Genomic DNA, 25,925 nt, shown 5'->3' with positions numbered 1-25,925 from the left:
TTACACCTAAAACCAACTAGCATAGTATGAACAGAGTAGAGTTGTTCTGCTGGAGCTTGCATGATCACAAAGAGATTATTAGTCAAACGAGGCAACCTGTAAACAAAAAACCCACAGCAATTTTCCAATAATTGACCTAAATGCTTTTAAGGGTTTACAGATACATTTTCAGCATTAGAGGAACAAATCAATCTTAAAAGTCTGGGTGACAATTGTTCCGTTTCAGCAGTTTACTCTATAGAGGAAAGTTAAATTGTTTGTTTCCAACCTCTATCATCAAAGGAAAGTTTTCAAACTGCTGCTTTGAAGGATGGCTGGCACTTCTCAGATACCCACCCCGTATTCAGGAAAGAGCAACAAACACATCCAGTAGCTAAAATCCTGCACATGAAATTTAGAGTAACTAGAAAACTTAGTTAAAAGCTCTCACTGAATAGTCATTTCTTTTTTGTTGCTCTTTTTAAAACATAGAAGATACATTCTATTTTTGTTATTTTTTTTTTTTTAATGAAGGAAGATAAACTCTGTAAGTGACTTCGGGGTTACAGTCTAAGGGTTACTACTCAACATGGAAAGCAGCTCATTACTCAAAACACAGTATCTTCAGATATCCCTGAACACTGGCAGGCCAAGACACCACCTTGTTTGTTCCAATATTTGTAAGTTAGTACAGATCAATTTTGCATTGAAATGAAGTTTAATGATGACAAACTAACCTAAAATTTATCCAAAAATGCAGTGAGACAGGTATTCACAACACAAAATGTAAATGCTCCCCCCCATCACGTGCTAACATAAGGTATTATTTCATTCACAATGGAGGCTGTCAGGGTGACAAGGGGCTTCCTCTATCACCACACAAAACTATAAAACAAACGGCACATCCTCTACTGTTTTCAAGCAAACAGTGTATTTTAAAGCCAGGAGCTAATTACAATCAGCACAGTTTGTGCCACAGAACAACAAATATTTGCATAGACTGTGTTAAAGCAGCTTGAAAAAAGAACTTTACAGTTTCTGGTGTAAATACATCTCAGGCAGGCCAGAAGCAAATCAAGCACCGGACTCCAGTCACTCTAAACTTTCCAGAATGGATTGACTTGATAGTTCTATTTGATACTCTCTCTGATATTGGTTAAGAACATTCCTTGACAGCACCATGTTCAATTGCGGCAGCAAAAAGTGTTACATTACTTCACTTTTACTCAAGAAACAGATCAGCTCATTCCTTAAAAAATATGCAGATCCACATCCTACTGAACGATCTACAATTACTGATACATGAAGTCAAGACCATTTCTAAAAATGCATTTTGAGTTTCATATAAAAAATAAGCCACTCTGTTAAAAATTGCACTTCTGGCTGCTGATTGCATATGTAATTGAAAAGCTTTGATAATCAAATTCTAGGATTAGCAACTAACACATTTTTAACTTAATTTTTTTTGAGAATGAAAACAGTACCTTCAGAAAAATTTTAAATAACAAGTTTCTTTAACGCTTACCTTGTAAGCCGTTTCGGTTGAGGTCGCTCTCCAAATTTCCTGAAAAAAGAAGTAGTTACTATTTTAAAACAAAAGTGCTTAGTCATAATTTTACAGTAAGACACTATACCAACTTTACAATTTTTGAAATTGTATTACAATTCGATGTATTCTCTTTGTAATTTCCTAGATAAGATCACTACTAAAGTATTAACTGCCTCCTTGCAACAGCTTTTCCCACCATAGCAGAGGCTTTTTTTTATTTGAACACTAGGTAACTTTCTTTGTTGAAGTCATATTTGCTCTCAGAATCACTTCTGAGAAGTTCAGACATCACGAGAATGTAAAGAGGCAGAAGATCTTTGCCATACAATTGACCAGCAGTGCCAACAACAAGCAGTTACTGTAAACATACAGAAATTAAGAGACATATCTGTGTTGACAAATCAGTGAATGCTTTCCACCAGGAAAATTTCTCAAAAATCTGTTTTTCCTTCATGACTTCTTACAAAAAGGATGACAACATTTTCATACATGCCAGTACAGAATTACAGGAAAAATCGCTCCTGTGGAATGCAGCCAAGCTTGATCCCTAAATAGCCTGCAATACACTCAATGTTTTTTTGCCATAAAGTGTTTGGAGACAGTTGTACTTCTTTCAGTGCTTCAACACGTTCTTGAGAGAAAGAATATTCTTTACACTAGGCTAAGACTTTCCATGGAAGTCTTCATTTACATAAGACACCAACTTAACACATGGCAGATACATTTCCATTACCAAAAACATCCTCAGATTAAACCAAAATGGTCAGGTAAAAGATGTGAAAAAAGGAAGGCTGCACCCAGCAATGTACATCTGCTAATCCTGGTGAGGAAGTGTAACCACAAGCTAAAATGATGACAAAGACAGGGGAGAAAAAAACCCCTAAAAACCCACATGGCAAAAACAAAACATAACAAAAAGACATGCTTGGCTTCACACCTTTTTGTCTAAAAATAAATAGAGACATAAGAGACTGTGCTTTTGCTGCCAGCGTTCGTAAATATCTCTATGACTTGCCAAGTTCATTTTATAGGTGGGCATAGCTGTCCCTTTATGCTTCCTGAATAGGGAAAAGAACCCTTTCCTACTATTGTCCTATGAGAGTGTTGGAGGCTCCCTGGACAACAACCTGATCTCTAAATGATGTGACAAGAAATCCCCCTGTTCGTGCAATGGATCTGTTCTGGACTCTACAGCAACTGGTGGTGGAATGATTTCATACATTCCAATTTAATTTCTGTAATCCTAGAAATGTACAAATATGTAATTATTATCATTTATATAGTTGAGCAAAATAGCACCCTCCTGACAGGGCAGTGACGACATTCAGCCAACTGTAAAGTTATTTTTCAAGACTTGAGAAATACGCCTTCTAAAATACTGGCAGTCCACATAGAGGAACTGAATAAATGATATGAAACCAAATTTTCTCTTCAGCTTAAACAATGAAATAAAAATTTATTTTTCCAACCAGACAAATTCCTTTCACATTTTACTTTCACTTCTCTGGCTTTATTTTAATTTTGCATGAAAGAATGAAACCAGAATTCTTGCTGCGAGGTTTGTTTTTATATATTTTAAATTTTGAGGTCTACTAGACACAAACTTATTCCCTGTGGTATGCATCACAGCTACCACAGGCAGCTACAGGTTATTCAGCTACCCCCTGAATAACTGGATTTTCCCTGGATAACTGTGAGTAGGTGTGTATCCCAACTCCCCCATACTATCTGTGTAGTTGCTGTTCTGCCCCGAAGACCCGGGATCATCCTATTTGACAGAGGGTCTGTGACTGACTAGACAACAGATTACCTTAAAGCAATACTCTACAGACAACATCCCTAGAGATTAGCTCCCTGCTTTTGAGCAGAGCTATCTTTGTTTCAATCCCTCTGCACATCCAAATTCAACACAAAAAAAATTTAAGAGGTGCTTATCTTGGAGCAAAGAAGGCATTATGGACACAACACTTACTACATGTACTGGGGCCAATAGATCCAACCCCAGATGAGGATGCTAGTGCACCAGAAACTGCATTAACACAAAAAAAACCCTTACAGAGAAAACCTCACACTGCCTCCAAGGTAACACATATCCTTGCAGAACTCTTGAGTGCAGTAGATGCATTCCCCTTGCACATACACTTAATTACTAAAAAGAGTTCTATTAACAAGAGATCTACACAGCTTAGTTGCAATTACTGGAAAAAAATTAATTACATCCTTTCCTTTAGTCAAATCCTGAACGTACAACACAGGAGAAAAGTACCAAAAACCCCATTCTTCAGAATCAGAGCTAAAGCACTGAGTCACTCTGGAGACGCACAGGGCAAACTCTGATCTGATGCTCATTGCAGTACTTCTCTAACTCATATACCAGCTTACCCCAGCCTCCTCCATACAAAATGAAGTTATTTATGTCACTGCAATCACTTGTGAACACATATAAATGCTACCCTTAGCAACATGAACCTTTCAAAGAGATGATGCAAATTGGATAAACCTTTTATTATTCTTTCAATATACATTAGAGAGAGGTAGAATAGGAGGAAATTGCACCTTGAGATTTACTTTAAGTCCCAGTTTAACTGTTTCTAAATGAAATTCAGCTACTTTTCTTCAATAATGTTGTCCTGACAGATGACTATGTACCATAGCCATGGTGTCAATGAACAGCCTTTTCCTGCATCATTACAAAACCACTCCAAATATCCCATAAATATTCACCTCCCTAGCTCAACTGCAATAGTTAAAGAAGTTAGAATTCAAAAATGATTAAGAATGAAATAGGAAACGGAAACATCACCATGTCATGGCATTATTCTGCCACACCCTCCCAATTCTGAAAACCTGCAGCAGTGGAAAAAAGTTATCTCAGAGTTATAAAAGTCACTCTGAATAATCAATAGTTTTTGTATGCAATGGGCTAAGACTCCAGCCTTCGGTGAGAGTACGAGAGGAAAAGTGACAAACAGATGCAAAGACCTAAGAGACTGATAAAAGATACGCAATATGTAGAAAGGAGATAGTTATTCTCTCCTGTCTCATAAACACAGGAATTGGGAAATATATCCAATATCAAAAATTTCATTATTGAATATTTTTTCCTTGCTCTACAAACACAAAACTAAGTTGTGAAACATATTGTTAGAGAATATTGTGGAGGCTGAAAGCAGAAGTGGGCTCAAAAGATTAAAGAGAAGTCTGATACAGAACTCAGTCAGATTCTATTAAGTATAATGACCTATTTTTTACAACCTTGTCCTCAGGAAAACTTAAACTATGTTCTTACCAGCAGCAAAGAAAATAACATGAGTTAAAAAAACCCAAACCAGTCTACATTTACCCTGTCTTTTATATTCTTTCCTAACTCATCCATTACTGATGACTAGCAGGCTTGGATCAGTATGGATACTCCTATGAACCAGATATATTCCAAAGTAGCAATTGCATCCAGGGTGCCAGATTTTCAGTCACACTACAAAAGTCAAATATACAAACAAGGCACTTTTTTTTTTTTTTAAATCACATGTATTTCATTTAATGGTTCATCTGGTTTACTTTTTCTATATGTTTGCAAACTGATGTAGAGATGTGCATTGACAATATAACCTAAAGGACAGAAATTATCAGCAACTACTACACAGAAAACTAAGAATCTTTTTAACTTTTCTGATATTAAGACAGGTGAAAATGCAAGAAGCACATTATATCTATGGTTTTGTACTAAATGACATCCACTGCACAAGCTGTGATTGTTGCTATTTCAAACTTTCCTATTTGACTGGCATGTTGAAAAATGAGCCAGTTCAGATATTTCAAAGTTACCTGTCAGACATGACAGAGACTGCAACACTTTTCTTGTGTAGGTTTCCACTGGTTTTCACTGTTCTGGAATTTCTTTATATATATTCAGTATTTCTATTTCCCCTTTCTTTTATCTTGAAAATATGCAGATAGATGAATAACAAAAATGTGCAGGAGAGAAAACTAAAAATGTATCCTAGCATATAGATGTATATAGTAAATGTATCATAGTATAGAATATCTATTCTTGCAGTGGTTATTAGACAAGATAAATACATATAATTTGGAGTCCTAATTACAGGTTATGTATCATTATATCTGAATGCTCACCAAGTTCCTTTAATTTCCTGGGCTTTTTAAATTTTACTATCCAAGACAATGTTCTTTCAGGTGTTTTGTACTGGGATTCTAGAGACACACAGTCAAGTTGCTGTTTCATTCACATCAGTTCAAGCTGTATTCTATCAGTATATCCTAACACACTGTACTGGAAACATCAGTGAGAGCATTAGTCACACCACAATCACTTGCTATTGGAGCAAGTTATACTTGTCCTAATAATTCTTTTCCCAGTCCTGCTTCCTTTTTCCAACCACCAGTTAGCATTCTATTATTTCCTGTGTTTTGTCTTCTGATGCTTTGCATAAATTAATTTCACTTTCACACTTTGCACTGTAGGCATAACTTTCTTCAACATCATGTCCCAAATCATTCTTTTCATTCAAGTTCATACTTTTCATTAAGCAAGTTCCAAGTTTACCATTTAAAATTCTTTTCCCCATTCACAGAAATGTAAAGAAACACTTTCTTTCTCTTTTTATCTCTTTACTGCCCTTCAAATAAGTATGGAAGTTAACAAGTGAACTAACACTAATCTTACCAGTACAGTAGATAGTTTTACTCAAACTTGTCATATTCTCAGGTTAGGTAAACACATGGCACAATATACAGTTTAAGTTTCAAATGTTTTCAGACAACACAGAATGTGAAATCCTATTTGGAATTCCTAGCTCAGCTACAATATGTACTATCATTTTCTATGACTGCAGGAATATGAATTTGCACTGTTTTCACCATCAGCAGTCGCATGCCTTTACTAAACATGCCAAACTTTTTTTTGTTACATAGTCTTATTTTCTGGATATAAATGATTTGCCTCAATTTTTTTATTCAATGGTTCTATGTGTCAAGTCAACTTTGGATGGAAAAAAAAATAAGCGAAAATTAACCAAAACCCTTCTGCCATTTACAAGAAAAAGAACTATGAAAAAACATCTCTACAAAAATCACATGCTATCCAATCTTCAACTCTGACTGAAGATCTATGGTCACTGAACAGCTCTAGCATCCTCCCGCCTGGAATATGAACTTCAAATTTTTCCGGTACTGGTGTTCAGCCAAGAACATCATTTTAACAGTCCCTGTGAAAGACCATTCACCTTTATGTACTGAGCACAGAAGCCTTAAAAAAATATTTCCATAACGTACAAATAGAGACAAACTTCAGCAATTAGGTATTGTATCTTCACTTGGCCTATGGACTGACACATTTTTTGGCATCTAGTCAGAATAGCACAGATCTTTCTGTAAATGGTCTCCAGAGAAGCAAAATGCAAAAGGGAGTTGTCAAATTTGACTGCAGCAGAAACAACAGCTGAGCAGAAAGCAAGTGTGTTGCAGAGGCCAACATGGGGGAGCAGCAGAAACAGGGAGGACTGGGAATGGGAAGACATGAGCAGCAAACTAAGACTTGCTAAATGAAAAGCATGGACCCAAGACCTCTACGGGAAACAGGGCACCAGAAATATCTGTGACAAGGCAAAACATTCAAATTTAACTCCAGAATATACAAAGCGTAAAAATACGCTACAGTTACTGTTTTCTGTGTCAATTTTTTTTGTGACAGAAGTTTCCCTGGAGTCTCAAAAATTTCAACACTGAAAATAAAAGTCAATACTCTCCTTACCCTGAAGAATCCAAAAGCATAGTAACCAAAACCAGGCTGGCCAGAAAGCCAGTAGGTGCCCCATCCTTGGAAACATTCACTGGACAGGATTCTGAGCAACCGCATCTGACTGAAGACGTTCCTGCTCACTGCAGGGTATTTGGACTCCATGACCTTTCAAGGTTCCTTTCAAAACAAATATGTGTTGAGATCTCTATTTCCTTCCTGCCTTACACAAGCATGAAGAGATCATGTGGTGCTTTGTTGCTCATAGGTAACTAAACCATCCAGGTGCGTATTTCCCCCTCACCAACAGATGGGTAGAGAGAAAAACATGAACAAAGAGCAAGAAAACTTGTATGTTGAGATAATATAATTGTTTAACTTACAAAGCAGAAGTGGAAGTAGAGAAAAACAAAGTGAAAGGGGCTATTCACCACCACCCATGATTGATACCAAGCCACTTCCTAAGCAAAAGCTCCGTAACCTCTCTAAATCCTACTCCCTTCCAGTTTATTGCTGAACATGACATTATACAGCATGGAATACCTCTTCAGTTTGTTTGGGTCACCTGCCAGGTTGTATTGCCCTCAGCATCTTGTACCCCCTCAGTCATTGTGGGGGGACAGACACCAGGCAGAGTGAGAAGGAGAGAAGGCCTTGATGCTGTGCAAACACAGTTCAGAAAGAGCTAAAGTATCAACACTGTTCTGGCCACAGTGTTATCAATGCTGCTCTGGTCACAAAGAACATGGCACGGTAACAGCTGCTATGAAGAAAATTAATTCTGTCCCAGCCAGACCCAGTACAATGAGAACAGAAAAATGGATGCTTTCTGCATGGGAAACAAATGCCAGATTTTAAAAAGGCACAGAGTGCCTATTCACTGGAAACGTTTCACACCCAAACACCCGACTGCCAACTGGACCTACTCACTTGCTGGTGCTTTTGACTGATGTAGCAAAAGCCTAATATCATACCTGAAGAGCAAATTCAATTCTTTATTTGTCCTGCTATACCACAGTACATATCACATTATTTGCTGCAGAACACGTCAGAAGAACTCTTTAATAGGCTACAAGAGATTACTATAACACCTCAGTATGGATTTTAGAAAAAAAACCCCAGACAAGTGTCACAAAGAAACTGGTTGGGAAGGAACTTACCTCCCACTGTTCAGTTTCAGTTCCATCTCCCAGAGCACAAATGTCTCAACATTGTGATAAATAAGATATGGTAATCACTAATTTAAGGCAGTATAAGACCCAGAGTATTTAACATAGAAATTAAATACAGAATAGAGTGATTAAGGATTTTACTTCTTCAGAGGACAACCAAGGGGAACAATGCTTGAAACAGGAGGAGTCTAATAAAAAACCTCCAGATTTTTATACAGTCTTTGGCAACCTCTCAAACTACATTATGCAAGTCAGAAAGAAAGAATGCAAAAAAAAAAATCCAACTTCTGCTCTCCAACGATATGAAGTGACAATAAAGTTTGGTGAGAGGCTCAAGTTAAGTCCCAACATTTCTAATACCTATCAAATAGCTGGCACCCCACAAACCATTACGTACGATAGGCTTGGGAAGGAAGAAATACTGCCATTTCAACTATTCTTAAGTGTATTTCAACCAGGAGTGCAGTAAAAGAAATTCTTGTGCTTCACTGAAGTCCAGTTCTAAAAACAGTGTCAACTGTCAGGTGCAATCTTTTCCTAGACCTCTTACAATGCCATATAACTTGTGAACAAACAAGAAGAGTTTGTGACTCAACAGTCAGACAAAAGCCTTGTAAAGAAAAAAAATAAAATAAGAGAAGTCATTTACAGGTATTTTTTTTATCATTCTACCTCAGCTTTAAAATAACTTCTATATCTGGAAAGCTAGAAAGTCTGTCAAGTGTGTGTTCAGCTCTTAGTACCAGATAACCAGACCCTTGTTCTAACAGGGTCTATATTACTTTCTACCATGAGAAATGAAAATACTTCTCAAATAATTACTTTTAAGTTACTTTGTGATCCATTACCAGGAACTCACTATATTACAAGCTCACCAGTATGGGATCTCAAGGGTTTACTTGGCCTACTGAGTTTATCTAAAATCCAGGAAAGTTAAATACTCAGGTTTCCATTCAAAGTTTGAGGATCAATATAAAAGTATTTCTTTTCAGCCACTAACAGAGATATCATCCGAGAAAAGCTGAAAGAGATGGATTTATGTAGCATGCTGGGACTTTTTTTTTTCTCTTTTTAATTGTCTATCCTCTGCCCATTTCCAGCTTCAATTTGCTTACCATAGACAAATTAGTGAAGAAGTGAAGAAGGACTGAGGAAAGTTTATATTTATGGACTTTTAACATGCCTGAAATTATCAAAGCCAACATATACAACAGTGCCCATGTACAGAGCACAGTAATTAATTCTGAGGAGTGATCCCTTGAGCTGGCATTTGCTAGAAACACTTCCTTTGGATTGAACAGCATGCTACAACCTACATGGTAAGACTCAGCCACTCCACAGACTTGTTTTGGTTTTGCAGATTTCTACATTTAGGATAACATGTTACACCAACTGCAAAATCAGGGATTTAATTTAAAACACAGGATATTCTGTTAATGTAGGCGTACTTTTCTGTGCAGAGATTTCGGTGAAGACAAGATGTAAATACTGAAAATATTTCTGTGCATTCACCTACACAACCATAGTCTATTACAAACATTTTAGAACACAACTCCCAAGGGAAGTGATCATCTGTAATTAGAAAACATTTTCTCATCTGGTGGTTTCACAGACCCAAAGAGAATTCCTATATATTAGAAAAATAGGCCATTTATGATCCAGCATGAGCTGGCACATAAAGACCACCCCATTTAATACAGTGGTTGGAGCCATATCACTCTGAACATGTCTCCTGTTGGAAATAACTGCTGGAGTTCATTTCTAGAAGTGCATCTTATTCCACACTGATATCCTTTCTTTTCAAATGAATTTGAGAAGAGCACATAGGATACGTCAGTACTAAAAATGCAGAGCTCAAAAAAGTGATGACCTGCACGTTTTACATATGATTAAAAAGTCAAAACACCTCAAGGACACAATTTCCAAGCGATAAATGCAAAAGATGTAATTGTATATAAGAATTCAGTTAACATGGAAGTAAACACCAGCAATTACCTATGCTCAAACAGAACATTTCACACTGATCTTCTCCATGGATGAAGATAGTTAAATAAATGAACCATACCAATGGCTAAAACAAAGCCTTCAGAAGGAAAACTTTATCTTCTCCAAAACAAAAACAGGTTCAATACACACAAGTCGGATTATGGAAAAACAGGAACAGTGGTATTACCAGTAACATCCAGCACTAAACAACCTCCACATAGCAAACACAAACTAAAAAACTAAAATAAACAAGCTAATATTGTCAAAAGAAAGGACAGATGATGAAGTAATTCTTACCCACTCCATACTCCACAGCCTACAATTGCACACAACCTTCATTCTTCACAAAATTCTCAGCAGATCAACATTTCTCAGGCAACTCCCCCTCCATGTCCAAAAGTTTTCTGGGGTTTTGCCCTCCACTGATTTTTGTAGGTTGTTGTAACTTAATACCATACAGACTAATGTGACCCAGCATACCCTGTGTTCCTAACTATCTGCACAGCATCATAGAATACAGAGTCTTTAAATCCTTAAACTACTCACACCCTAAATATTGTCTTGTTCTGCATATCACACAGCTGAGGCACAGAAAATGCTGAAGAAATGACACCTATCTTCCCTGTTGCTCCCTCCAGACACAACTATGTCCCTAAGTGTGACCCTCCTGGGGCTGATGAAGTCAACAAACTGACTGACAGCCTCCACCTCACCCATCACAGGCTGGTTCATCCTTCAGGATGAGCACACTCACTAACAGAGTCACATGCAGTCATCAAGTCACTCTCACTTTTGCCTGCCAGCAGCACTTCGGCCCTGATTCTCATTAGGGTGTCTACTGTAACAAATATAATGCAACAAATATTGCTATAAAATACTGCAACAAATATTGCTATAAAGACTTTGTTCTGAAGGTTAGAGCTGAATTAAAAGCCAACCCATTTTTAAAAACAAATACAGTTTTCACATTCACATACAAAGAACCAGTCTCAGCCAACTTGCTTCGAAACACTATTGACACAAAGTACTCTCTTTCTTATCCATCCTACAAAAGGAGATAAAATTAATTAAAACCACAGCAATCAAGAATGTGTAACGGACACGAACAATGGATTTCTACTACTCCTGAAGTCCCTTTCTCTTCTCTAAAGAGTGAACGATGGGTGGTCCAACTGCACTGTGACTCTTTGGAAGTAGGGGGCACAGCAGCCCCTGAAATCACAAAACCAGAAAGTTTTTGATCAATACACAAAACATTCCCCCTCTTCAACAACAACAACAACAACAAAGACCCACCTGCTCCAGGGTGAATGCCCCCAACCATGCACTATCACATCTTTGTACTGCATGATTCTGCACTGCCCCCAACTATACTTAAAGAATTCAAGTCCTCCAACACAGGGAGTATGTTATGTGTTTGAAACAAGTCTTCCACTCTACAGTGCTGTACACACTTTTGGCACTATATCAAATAATACTGACAAAAATACAAAAGAAAAAGCTCTGCTTCACTTGGTCACGCCCTCTCACTGCAAGTCACTGGTTCAATTAGAAACTCCCTCTCCCTTTTCTGACCTGCTTTCATCCTCCCACACTGCTTTCATTATTGTCCTCTCTTATCCAATCCCCATAAAATCACAGAACCACAGCTGCATTTTAAAGGAAGCTTGCACTGTATCAGTAAGCAGGTTCACTTTTAAACAACTTACAGAAAGTAAACAAATTCACTTCTTTATAGCAGTCTACCTAGATGAGGAAAGAACTCCACACAGTAATCACTATACTTGTATATGACTCTAGAAGTCAAAGGTCTTGTCCACACAGGACATAATTTTAATCAAGACAGCATTCGCACAACTCTGCCACACTAAGTGAGGCAAGGAAGTCAGTAATGGTAGCTTGTTTAATGAGGAAGTGCTTAAACATACACCTGGAGATGTGTTTTCCTTGCTCCTGCTTTTAGCTGTAGGTACCTGCAACAAGGAGCTCGTAATCCAAAGATCTCAGGTACACTAAAGAGCTTGGATACTACCAACTTAAAAGATACAGCCATTAAAAAGTTGGAGTGGTGTAAAAAGTAAGAAACACAGTAAAACATTACTAAATCTATCATTATTCCTTCATACTCACATACTATTCACATACTATTATTCTTTTTTATTAATTGCCTGATAACATTGGCTCAAATGTTTAGTGGAAACTGCAGGCTTGGATACACGTACCTCAGCAACTGAATGAGTTATTAGCTTGAAAAATCAGCATGCCAACAGAATCTCAGTCCCTAAAACACAGTACAATTTGGCTCAGCTATTATAACTGCATAAGGAATGCACTCGTAAGTTTTATCTTCATCCATTCAAACCAAAAGAGGGTAGATACTTGGAAAAAGGAAAACACCTGCACATAGTTCACAAAAATTGAGTATTAAAGTAATGGTGATACATAAAATCACTCTGGAGCATAATTGTACACAAAACATCCCACAGTCACAGCTCTCATTGACTGACTTTGCTCAGCTTATGATTACTATAACTCTTCTCGTCCATCTGACACAGCAAATTTTCCTCTGGATCTCACCTTGCACATCACCTTTGAATATATACTTCACAAGCAAACTTGACTTTCATTTCCCAAGAAAGTGATTATATATCCCCTACTAAACTATAATTCAGTATCAGCAATTCCTTAAAAAACAAACAGCTACCTTTTAAAAACTAAATATGGCAAGAACAGAGCTACTGAGTACCAAACCAGTGCTTTTTAGAGTTACTATTGGCCCATAACTGCAAATAAGATTTAGTCTGAAGAGGTTTTTTATTTAGAAGCACGAGGGAAAAACTACTAAGTATTCTAATTATTATCTTTGTTGCCCGATTACTTGAAAAAAGTCATAAATTAGATATAGGAGGAGACTTTTTCAACCACTTTACCACCAATATAGGAACTCAGCACTATAGTATAGTACCTAAGGATTTGCTCAACTTTCATTTCAGTGACTGAATGTCTGCAGTGTTTGAAGAACAGTTCCTCCTGTGTAAATGTAATTTCCATGTTTAACTGGAAGATAAGCACTGATATTGTGTGCAGAAGATAACTTTTAAAAAAAGTGAACAAAAAGAAGGACAAGAAGTTAAGGTTCACGGTTTTCTTTGAACCACCATCATTCACTACCAAAAATCTATAATAAAAAGAGAAGTTGTGAATGATTTTGTAAGGAAGTGGTAAAGAACCATATTGAATTTGCAAAGACAAAAGATTCTCAAAAAGCCAGAGTAACCTCACTAACCATAAAAGCAAAGATGTATTTCTTTGGAACACTTCTTTAGGAGCTAACAGGTTCTTGATGGGGACAGCCATCGGTCAGCTTCAAAAATCTCTAACCACGGCTCTAATGAAGTAATAAGATAATCACTCTTCCATATCCTTTTCCTTACATCCTCATAAACAAAGGAGCTTTATTGCTACAGCAACTGCTTCCTATGAGCAGAAAAACAGGGAGAATGGCCTAATCTGTCTCTAAGGGGCTTACTGTCTCTGCTCCAAGCTCCTCAACTCGCTTCCCCTACACCACCTGCAGTGCTCAGACCTTCAAAAGGAGCTAACTCAGTCCATCAGTCTGGCACACCACTAATACACAGCAAAGCAGGAGACAAGGAAACCTGTCATGTTGGTTGCAGAAAGCTGTTTGGTCACCTCAGCAAACTCAACTTCAACAAAAGCCAAAAAGGATTACAAGAGCAGCTAAGCAAGCCTGTAACTCTCACGGGCTAGAACTACAATGCAAGAAAACACACAGAGGAGTACAGTACGGAAAATGACTCGTAAATCACAAATCTTAAGCAAAATTAAAAGATCTGACCAAGAGACTAACACCCTAAGTCAAAGTTTAGCTTAGGATACCTATAAGGCTCTCACCTCAAGTGCAGTCAGAACTTAATGAAAAATGACAGCTAAGTAAACTGACATCTCTAAGGTTTAAGCAGACCAACTCTGACAAGTCTTGCTGTGACAGTTTAAGTCACCACTGCCTCAAATGCCTTTCCCACCTCTGCTAGGTCAGGGCAAGCAAACTTGCCTGTATCCCAGCTGCTCCAGTTCACAGTTGGACTGTGGCTTCAGAGGCAGCTGAGCTGATCTGTCACTGCCAAACAGGTCTTTCCTGCCAGCTTCCCCCAGCTGCACTGACCTATCCTCAAACACCAAATTCCAGCACTAGTCAGACCTCTCCACAGATAAATTCAAATCAGCAACCCAGAAAAAAACAAGGGGAAAGGGGAAAGGGGAAAGGGGAAAGGGGAAAGGGGAAAGGGGAAAGGGGAAAGGGGAAAGGGGAAAGGGGAAAGGGGAAAGGGGAAAGGGGAAAGGGGAAAGGGGAAAGGGGAAAGGGGAAAGGGGAAAGGGGAAAGGGGAAAGGGGAAAGGGGAAAGGGGAAAGGGGAAAGGGGAAAGGGGATTTTATTGATTCAATCACAGTCCCAGTGAATGCCAGCCAGCACCACCACAGTGCAATCACCAGGCACACTCAGGAGAATGTGACCACCTACTTTGGTAGCAAGGCACTATTAGAAACCTGGTGCACCCCTGTCTTCAAATTCGACCCACTTAATATTATTGCAAATAACATAAATAATATTTATAGTAATAACAGTAATAGCAAAAAGCCAACCAAAAACAATTCATACACTCCCTTAACTGGTCTTGTTTTAGCAACTGTGAGCTCTGACAGCAGTGCCCAGCCCTCCAAAGCAAGTTTCAAGAGCCATTTTTAAATATCTTTACTGTATTTTCACACTTGTAAAAAACACCACTAAGAAATGGGGACAATTCCCCTTCACCTTCTTCCTCTGGCAACTCAGCGACTTTCAGACAGCTTTTTTATACAATATAATTTTCTTTTAACACAGTATTATTACACTACGTACCCTCTCCTTTCATTCCCTTTCTTCCTCCAACTTCTATACTGTGAGCCTTCAAAATGCAATATGGAAACAGTTCCTTATATTCAATAAACTGCTAGAGTTCTATAAGCTTATTTCTCTGAACTATGTCTCACCTACTGATCCTAAACTTGTTAAACAATACAAAAATCGTATCAGTATGCAAGCAGAGAATAGGTTATCAGCACCTAAGCAGGTTGCCATGCAAACAGTAATTTCCAAATTGGTAAATAAAATTTACCTCCTCAGCAGATTAAAATGATGACACAAAACCTGTGCATACTTACACCTTTTAACAAAGCTGTATTTGGCACCAACCTGTGTTACAAAATTATAGGGTTTCCTAGATAACAGATGTTTTCTTGCATCACCCAGGAATTATGTGGTTACACTGACATTAACTGGGCGCAGTTGCAAAATGAGTTGTCAGTATCCTAGAATTAATCAATCTCGAGTGCATTGTTTCATAGTTAAGCTTATGAATACATCATCCCATGAATATAAAAACAGCAGCAATAAACACATCCCAGAAAAGAATGAGAATTAGAAGGTTCTTTTTCAACTTCCTAGGACAACTAAATCAGTTGGAGGCCATTCTCCACTGTTTGCCTCTTCCCTGTGATTGTGCTGAAGGTCTCCAACTGGAAAGCATTTAATGTAAGCAAATTATTCTTAGACCTTTAAAGTCACGTAACTAGCAAAGACGGCAAAATTAGGTAATATTCCATCTACAGTTTACAAACCTGTGTTTTAAGAAAAACAGTTGTTTTAAAAGATTTGAAAGCTTTGGACCTTTTGTCACTGTTGTTGAATTAATTTACAGTTAAATTCGAAGATATTAAATTATACTGCAGCTACAGCCCCTGTAATAATTAATATAGCATTCCAACATAGGAAAGACAGAAATTCATATTCCCATTTAAAAACTACTTGACTTGAAGGAGAAAGACAAAAATAGGATGAGCACAACAAAAACTCTACTTCTGTTTAAATTTTATAAGCTAGAAGCTCCTTCTAATTATTGTTATTTATAATTGTAAAACTAAAATAATTAGAAACAAATTGCTAGAGAAATATAATCTCCACAATGCGTACCATCAAATATGATAATACTTTTAACAACTGTTATGGTAACTGGGTCAATGATCCCTCTACGAGATAGTTAAACAGACACTCCAATAATAAACTTTTCCTCCTCCTTATCACAGTACATTTACAATAACCATATGAAAAGATTAGATTACACAGCTGGAATGTCAGCAAGCTAACACCTTATCATCCTTTTTTCTGGTATCATAGTATTACAGTTCTCTTACACAGCCACACGTGCTCCTGTTGTACCCTAACAGCTTTCACGTGGCATTTTTCATAAGAAAAAAAATCTGAAGAGCACAAATGCAAAGCAGTTGTTATTATTGTCCATTTTTTAAAATGGAAATTGTGTGAATCATACTTAATTCAAGAAGGCTTGCTTTTCAGGTTTGTCAAGTTTAAACTCCACACAGATGCAAATTACTGGTAAAACTTCTCCCTGCATCTTAATGAGGTACATTAGAAACCACGAAGCCAATTTGAAAACAAGAAATTTTTTTTGAGACAAACTTTACTTAACGTAAGTATTTTAAGTATTTAAGGAACCAGTATTTTTTAAAGGAAAATTACCCAACAGCACTTTAACTGTGCATTATCTTGAACCTGTGACTGCTACAACATGGGTTTCCCAGAATAATGCCTGTGCTGGCACAATTTTTCAAGGATTTTACAGCATGAAAAGCGGGCCTCAGCAGTGCTGTGAGGGCTCCCAACTGCTGAGCTCTGAACCCAACCTCTTCTCAAAACATTCTCTCATCCTTCCAAGCACATTCAGGACAGAAGGGAATGTAAATTGTCAAAAGTGTCTTGAAGCACTAAACAACCAAATTTGTCACTTCAGTTAGCGGCTACCAACCCTGTCAAGCGTACCTCGACCAGCTAAAAATGATGACCAGTGCAGGACTACCAAGTGTGCAGTATGTGGAACACACCAGTCTATAAAGAGATCTCCTTCCTGAAATTTCTCCCCACTGCTGCCTCAAACAGGGCACACTGAACTCTTCGAAACAGAAGAAAAAATTCAAGTTCAACAACCAGATAGATGAGCTAAACTATGGAATGAAAATATGCAGACGGCCACACAGCCAAGATAAATGACAAAAAAATCTCATGTGAAAGAAAAATCAGGGGATAACCTATATTAGAAGCTGCCACTTAGAATTCACCGTTTTAGAGAAATGGTATCTTTTCTTCAAGGCACTAATGCATTCTGGAAAATATGGCATACTCTGTCCACAGGGCAGGCTTAGTACTGTATTAATACAATTAATAAATTGATTAGCCATCCTTGCAATAACTTAAGAGCCCATAAATCAGTTTTAACTAAGTTTAAAAGAAAGAAATGAGTTTTTAAATAATATTAAGTTGCTATGAGTTTTATGAAAACTGGAAGCTGCACAGACATTTCCAATGTCATCAAAGAAGACAAAGCAGAATTTGGAAATCACTGTTTCACAGCTGACCACTTCGCATATTTGGCTAGACAGTAAGCTTATGCCTTAGATCTATTACCACTACACTCTGCCCATTAGGAATGAAGGAGTTCATGGTACTGTCCCACAAACTTTCCTCACCATACAAGGCACATGTGTACAGGATACAGAAGTTCTTTAGTCCTACCATTTACAGAACAACTTAAGGGGCTAAAAACCCACAAACCTGTTACATGACAAGAGAACACACACAAAATGCAGTCTAAACAAATGAAGAAAATTCAGATTACAAGTTTTAAACCGCTTAGATTATCATATATAGTTGTGGGAAATAATAAATACTGTGAAGACAACATTCATAATGAATACAGGATGTTATCTACATACTGCTCACCTAGGCATAAGAAATAGAGAAACTATTTGCTCTACAGTCAGACTGTAAACAGAGGGTCTCCAGAATTTCTAGTGACAGTAACACACTATGAAATGCAACTTAACTGTTGAATTACACACAATTTCAGGGCCCCTGCCTTAAGTGGATTTTAAAAAAAAGCCTATGAGTTGCATACTGAATTTATTTGTAACTATAAAGCTCTTGGAACAGGTATCAGAGTTATGTTATATTTACTAGCCTGAAAAAAAGCCTAATAAAACATTCTGGCAAGTTAAAGACAAACACCAGAAAAGTGTAGCACTGTGTAAATTTTCTTTATTTCCCCAGTGGTTCACAGGTTGCTGTAATAATTTGGGGTGCCAAATGTAAGAGACGGTCCGAAGATCCCCAAGTTAGCTACCATGTTTGCTATGACAGTGTCTAGCTTTTTAGATAGATGGCATTGCAATGCGGCAGGGGAAGGACTGCTGGACTACCTGTATGACAGGAAAGGTAGTGGGAGAAGTGAAACATGAGTGACAGGTTTGGAAGCCCGAGGTATTTTTCACTTCTGTTTTTTATTTTTCCATACACACAGGAAACTCCTTGGGGGGGTGGGAAGAAGAACTTCCCTACAGCTAAATAAAAGAATAGACCAGAGAAGTCACTCAATGTTTCCGCACCCCAATAAATAAAAACATAAAGAATCAGATAAAAACTTTAACACTGAGACAGCAAAATCTACTTTTCCCACCTCCAAAATTTCTTCAGTGCCTTTGCAGGAGTAGAAAATTCAAGAGACAATTGCCTCCACACACATATACATACATCATTATCTACCTTCAGAGAGTTCATTCTGTTCCCCAGGCCCAGCCCAGCATCTATCCATTCCTCTCCATACCCTTTTGCTGTTAGAAAGTGAGACAAAGAGGAGGAAGAAGGACAGAGTTAAGACAATCCACCAAGGCATGCAGGGCCTTCTGCTCCCACTGCTAGTGCATGCACAGGTTATTCTTATTCAAGCCAAGGAAGGCTCCAGCAATCCATTTCTCCAGTTCCAGCAGCAGGATTAATGGATAGCTGAAGAAATGCAAGGACCATACAAGCCTAATGGTACCTCCTCTGAACATTCTCCTGTCTGTGACTATTTTCGGTTCAGTGCAAGGAAAGCCCAAGGCAACTTCACATCATCAATATGATCAGCCTCCAAGAGTCATCCCACCCCAGAATTAAAATTTATTTTTAATGGATTAGTAAATCCAGGTTCATACTGGAGTGACACTGGAAAAGCCTGCGAATCACCCAGCTCAGCAGCCAGAGACGCTCACCGCTGACCAAAGCGCTGTGACAGAACGTCCCTGCTGTCTGAAGGTACATGCAGAAACCAGCTGTCAAGTGTGGCATGATAATACAAATGCTTACTCCCCGAGAGTTTGTGGTTAATAAAATTAACCACAAATGCTAAGGGAAAGAATAACAAATCTCTACTGGTATTTTTTGGGGGGGAGGGGAGGGCGGCAAAGGAGTGGTGCTGTGGAGTTTTCCGGACCAAGTTAGCTTTTTGGGTTTTTTTTTAAAAAAGAAAGGATTTACCAGTTTTCCCTAAGAGACTGGCAACTACACAGCACAATGCCCTTTAGGAAATAGATCTTCATTAACTACACAAACAATGCCATGACATGCGCCCAACAGCTTTTCAACTATGATCCTTTTACTACTTATAAGATCCGGTTGGCCACGCCAGCACACCTCAGGACAAACCTGAAGTACACTCAACATTCAGCACACCATTCTTCCCAAAACACAGGGAGTATACGGAGCTCCAGCTATCCTGACTGATTTTATAACAAAGACCAGAGTCCACCCTTTAAGGTGTACTAGAGCCCTGTTAAAAGGGCTCCCCGGACCAGCATGCCACCCCACAGCAGCTTGAGTGGCAGGTGAATGCAGGTTACTTACAGGAAGGACACCGTGCCAACACCTAGGGCACTTTGAACTTGAGAGTCCTGCAGATGTTTCTAACAGCTACAATCAACTACAACACTGCAGAAAACAGACACAATAAGCAATCAAAAGGACTGAGACAGCAAGTCAAAAGCAAGTGGACAATGCAATAAACAGCCTCAGGCAGAGAAAATATAGTGGATTCCATTACAGATTATTTGGCAAAGGAGAAGCTGATAAATGACTCAACTCTTAGGAAAACTGCATGAAGCTACTTTTGGTTTCCAAGAAAGAAATTAAGAAAGCAGCTGAAAAAAAGGAAGACGCCACAAACTGAAAGAGCAATGGTGATCTGGGACAATGTCCAAGTGTTTGTTTCCTGTTTCTCCAACTATGGACCAGTGTTGCAAGACTGATAGTTTGAAGATTCTTTTTACCAAAGGAAAAAACCTTTAACCAAAGGAGCAAGGTTGCACACGTGAGCCTCGCTGGCTGGAACAATTACTCAATTCTGATATCCAAAGGATATGCCTGTTTGACTTTCTAAATTTTGTTCCAAAATGAAGTGGGAAAAATGCTTTAGACAAAGGTCTACATGAGCTGTTTAATCAGCAAAAGTAAACTGAGGCTCACTGTTGGAAGAAAAGTGCACCATTGTTACACATCTACTTCCAGAATATCTGTATTGCAAGCCTTCAAATACTTTTTTTGGTTTTTTGAAGCAAGAACAGACAAGATCAGGACGTGTATCACTAATAAAGATGCCTTCTATAATGAGAACAAAAAGCATAAGACAGAACTATTGTGATCAAACTGGTAATTTTTAACCTACATTAAGACACACTGGTATGATACCATTTTTCTAGGGTTCTAAAAAGGTATTAAGAAAAGCAAACCAAGTGCTTGCATTCAACCACTGCACCAGGCAAAAAGAAAAATTGCAATTTTATGCAGAATGTCACACATGCTCTTTTAACCTACCTTATGTTAGAAGAAACTGTCTGTATAGTAAATATAAATCCAAGTTGTATATTAAAGCTGTATAACAAACACTTTTAAGTGTATCTGTATACACAGACACACACCCATCACTTTTTGGGCAATGCTTATTTACAGAATTTAACCTGGTCTCAGTTTTACTTTGTTTGCATTCATCACTTCAAAAACAATCCTTTCTCCCTGTTCTGCTGCTTTAGAAATACACCATGTCAGTACGAACAAAGTGTCCTGCTTCTTCACAGCTTTCAATATACACACACTACAAAGCCATGAGCAACAGACTGCGGTCCATATTCAAAGTTCTATTTTACCCATTCTCTTTGGTGTAGCAAAAGGATAAAAAAATAATAGTAGCTTTCCATACATGAAGAGGATTGAAACATTTCAAAAGAAAGAAGGGTGGTAAGAGCAAAAAACAAAACTCCAAAATAAAGTGATCCTTCACTATGTCTTCTTCTCCCTCCCAAAATACATTTCCTGCCTTCACAATAGTAACACTGGATCTTTCTCCGGCTTTACCAATAGAACTGAAGTTTCACGCTTCTCTCTCTGTATCAATGTTTTGTCTTTTGTTACATGAGATATCTCAGCTTCTTGAATTCTTTAGATTTTCTCTCCAATCCTCATCAGTTCTTGAGGGGGGAGACAAGTCACATACAAGTGCTTATTAGACACCCCCTCTCATGATCCAAGACACTGACAAAGCCAAGTTTCAAGTTCCCAAAAGGAATAGGGTTCGGACTAGATTTAAAACATACAGTTGTTAGATTATCACACCAGCTGAGTAGCAACAGAGGCTTCCCTGCTCTGTGGATAATGGTCGTGGTGATGCTCTAAGTACACCACAACCCTTACAGCTAGTAACAGCAAAATTTAGGGGAAAAAAGGAACAACTGTTGGGAGGTAGTCTGAAAGTAAAAGTACTGCTCTGGACAAACATAAGTGAACATGGATTACCCAGAAACAAGGAGAATGGGACTTACACAGAAACTTCACAGAAAAAAAACAAAAACAAAAAAACAGGGAAAGTACTCTGGTGTACTCCTCCATTAAAAATAATTAAAGAGAGAAAAAAAAAAGAAAATAAGAAAAAAAAGAGAAAAAAAAAAGGAGATCCAGAAGCAAAACTAATTGAGGGCTACTCACAAAATTCAGGAGAGAACACAATTGAAAATGAGTAAGCAAAATACAATACCCTATGTTATTTCAGTATGCTTTATATGTAACAAGAGGAAGCAGAATTGACCAGATAAAAACTGGAATCAGAGGAAAGGAATGTCAAGCAGTGGTTATACATGTTTTTCAACTAATGTCAAAACAAAAAAAGAGAAAATATTAGCTAGGAGTGCAGTTTGTACAATGGCAGAATAGTATTTTTCATCTTTAAAAAAAGTAGTATCATTACTGAAAAAACTCTTCTATGATCAGGACCATTAGGTAGGAGAATACTGAACACAACAAAGAAAATAACAGAAGTGCCACCAGTAAAATCTGCTGAGTACTTCCAACAATGATATCCACAATTTGAACCCTAAGGACTGAGGAAAACTTTCAGTAAGTGAAGAAGTCTCTAATTAATATTCACCACAGCCTAATACCTTCTGGCAAACATAGGCCTGATGCTTTTGGGGTTTTTTAGAGAACTAGTCAAACTGAAAAAGATAAACTTTTAAATTTAACCTGATGCAATGCTATTTTCATGACTATACAAACTGACAAGTCTAAGCAGTCCAGTGCTAACTCTTAAGTGCCATCCAGCAATATGGTGAGACATCAAGGCAGTAAGGTCAGTTCAGTTTTTCTGATTATTTACTAAGTATTTCAAAATCAAAAAAAAAGTTAAGATTTTTTTCCAGAAAAACCACAGAGCCCAGAAACATTGGAAAAACATGGAATATGTGCAGAGCTTTTCTTCTTCTACATTTTATTTCCATATGGAAATTCAGGTTACTTTCAAGGAACGCTCACCTAAGGACTGGCTTCAAACTCTGCCTTGAGAGGTTCCTTCAGTGTATCTTCTGAGGTCACCTTTTGTTTACTGCAGTCTCTAAAGCTACATGCAGCCAGTCAAAAAGAACAACTACTACTACCCTTACAGCACAAGGGATCCAGCAACAGGAGTTCCCCTATACTTTCTAGTACTCTTTAACAATCACAAATGACTGTAAAGGCCTAGTCTACTTTTCCTTTGCTACCATCTGAAGTATGATTTATCACTTCAAGCTGATGGGGAGTAAAACTCAGTAAAACCTTTTTTAAACATTGTTTTATAACGACTCCTTTGTTTTGCCTGCTAACTGTTGTGAAATACAGGTATTTTGCCCATTGCAAAAAAAAAAAAAAAAAAAAAAAAGCAGAAAGTTCTGATGTTTATTTTGGCATAGTTCTCACATTTGTTTTAACACAGTTCTTGGTATTTTGAGAGTGCTGCTATCTAAACGTAAGCACTGCAAACACTGACCTTATTTACTGTATTATCAAACCTGAATATGAGCCTGGCCAACATCTGTATTATTAATTAAAACAGATTATCAGAATAGGTTTTCTTGCCTTTCCTGCTTCAGGTGACTCTTAGAGCAAAAAATTTCCTTTGGCTCTAGAGAACTACCTGTTTTTTTTCTCTCTACTTAACACATTTTTCTATCAGTCTTACAGACAAACTAAGAGATACGTTACCTCCATAATCAACAGCAAAACAATTAACAGAGGAGGGCACTCTTGTAAATTTAGTACTTACACAAAGATCCCTTGGACTTTTATATTGTGATCAGAATTCCATCTAAGTATCATTTGTGCTGACTAAAAGTTTGTCACAATATATCAAGTGTGCTACCAGCCTCTTTTAAAGAGGAAGCCTAATCCCAAATACTTATTTTGATTAACTGCTCTCCATGACTTAATAGTGAGAAATTTGTAATGCACACATAAACAAAACAAACCAAAAGCAACATCAACCGTGCAACAGTAAAAGAAAAAAAACTGAAATGCAACAGGAAAATTAAAAAAGCAAACAAAACCCCCACACACAAAGAAAAAACCACCAAGAAACCCCCAACCAACCAACAACCAAACCTAAAAAAGCCCCAACAAACTACACCAAACCAGCAACACCCCAGGACTCAATGCTGACAAAGAAGCACTGAAAAGTAGAAGAAAGGAATTTGGCCAGAAAAATACTTGGACAAAAAGACACGTCCAAAATAGTCTTGATATATCCCCATAACTTCTGGGAGATACAACATTATTGAGGATTTTACTCGTCGTCACCGTCAATCTCCTACAAAACTAAGCATGAAAAGAAGCACACACATGAAGAATAACAGCAGTCTCACCAAAGCCTTTTCTTTTCTGAAATATGACACTCACCACTGAAACCAGAGCTGGATGGCAGATTTAGAAAGCAGTGAAATAATTTCAATTTTGAAAATAAGTACCTATACAGAATAATTTCTCCCGCAGTATAAAGACATGGCAACAGCACGCCGCAGCACCACTTCATTTTATTACATGGCACATTTTTCTACTGGTCATGCCCCAACCATTGCATCTGCCTCAATTATGTAAGAGCAGCACCTCTCTGGTGTCCACACTAATATTGCCCACTATAGCCAAAACACACCAGTGATGAATACAGTCACTCAAGTCTTCTTTACTAACCTTTCTGTTATGCACAGGAAAAACCTAAGGAAGTCTGATTTCTCCTGAGCAGCTCTCACGGCCACAGTTGGGAGAGACAACATGATGTCACCTGTCAAAACTCAGCAAACAGCCCATAACTACATCAAATACAAGAACAGAGGCAGGAGACAGTCATTCCATTTCCACCTCTCCACAGACTCTGTCTGACCTTGGCAAGTCACTGGGGTTTTGTGCTTGTTTTTTCATGTTCAGGACATGAAGAGCTTTTACGCAGACGGCTGGAACAACAACAATAACTGAGTAAGACTAATTATTATTTATTCTGCCTGGCCTTAAAACTCTTCCACAATGGCATAAACTCAGAGTGTGCACAAGCACCTCCAAGCCTCCAGACCCTAATTTTGAAGCTCCCTTTATGTAAGATCACCAGTGAAAGCAGTAACACCCCTTACCAAGACAATCTCCCCTGTAATCAATAACTGATAAAAGCTCAGTTTCACAAATTCTTCTGCTAAGCAAACAATTTTAACCTTATTTTCTACATAGGCAGCTCCTAATCCACAACTTGCAACTTGAAAACACTGCCTGCAAGATCCTTTGCCACTGCTTCCAGACAAAATTAAATTACAGAGCAAAAAAAAGAGCTGCCAGGAAAAGGAAAGTAGGATATTTTCTTAAGAGTATCTTTTATTCCATGCAGTTTCTCCAGTTCCGCAAAAATTAGGGACCAGTATTTTGCACAATTAAATTCCCTGTTTCAGGCTTGGAAAATTCTGAATTTCACAGCAGCCTGATCAAGTTTCATTTCGATACCAACTTTTCCTGGTAATCTCCCAAAACGCCACACACTAAAAATATGCCACAAGTATGCCTTTGAAAAAAAATGAAGTGCAGATGAAATGTCCTACAGACCAAGCAACGTTACCAAGAATAAAAGTAGAAAGACAGTTTTTCTGGCACATTCAGAAAAATGTCTATATTTGTCTGTACTCACAGAGGAAAAAATTTAGATATTCATTCCTCTACTCAAATAACTGTAAGAAGTTAGATTAATAACTGAAACACTAA

General features: G+C 37.9%; 1 protein-coding gene across 5 annotated transcripts in view; it reads right to left on the bottom strand.

Moving 5' to 3' along the window:
- Positions 1–25,925, bottom strand: part of RBPJ (recombination signal binding protein for immunoglobulin kappa J region) — a 144,807-nt gene that overhangs the window by 24,522 nt on the left and 94,360 nt on the right. For 4 of the 5 annotated variants that reach the window (XM_066185572.1, XM_066185570.1, XM_066185573.1 and 1 more), the window contains exon 2: positions 1,505–1,543. Coding sequence is in view for 2 of the 5 variants with exons in the window: in XM_066185570.1 (XP_066041667.1) it covers positions 1,505–1,543 (39 nt within the window). In the remaining 3 variants the exon portion in view is untranslated. Of the gene's footprint in view, positions 1–1,504; positions 1,544–10,738; positions 10,830–25,925 lie in introns of those variants that run through there. The other variant, XM_066185571.1, reaches the window with a different exon arrangement.

The sequence above is a fragment of the Chamaea fasciata genome, unplaced genomic scaffold (genome assembly GCF_029207755.1).
Source record: "Chamaea fasciata isolate MVZ Bird 193981 ecotype frontalis unplaced genomic scaffold, bChaFas1.0.hap1 SCAF_6, whole genome shotgun sequence".
Lineage (NCBI taxonomy): Eukaryota > Metazoa > Chordata > Aves > Passeriformes > Sylviidae > Chamaea > Chamaea fasciata.
Note: the sequence above shows the minus strand (reverse complement) of the source record. Positions and strands in the feature narration are given on the sequence as shown.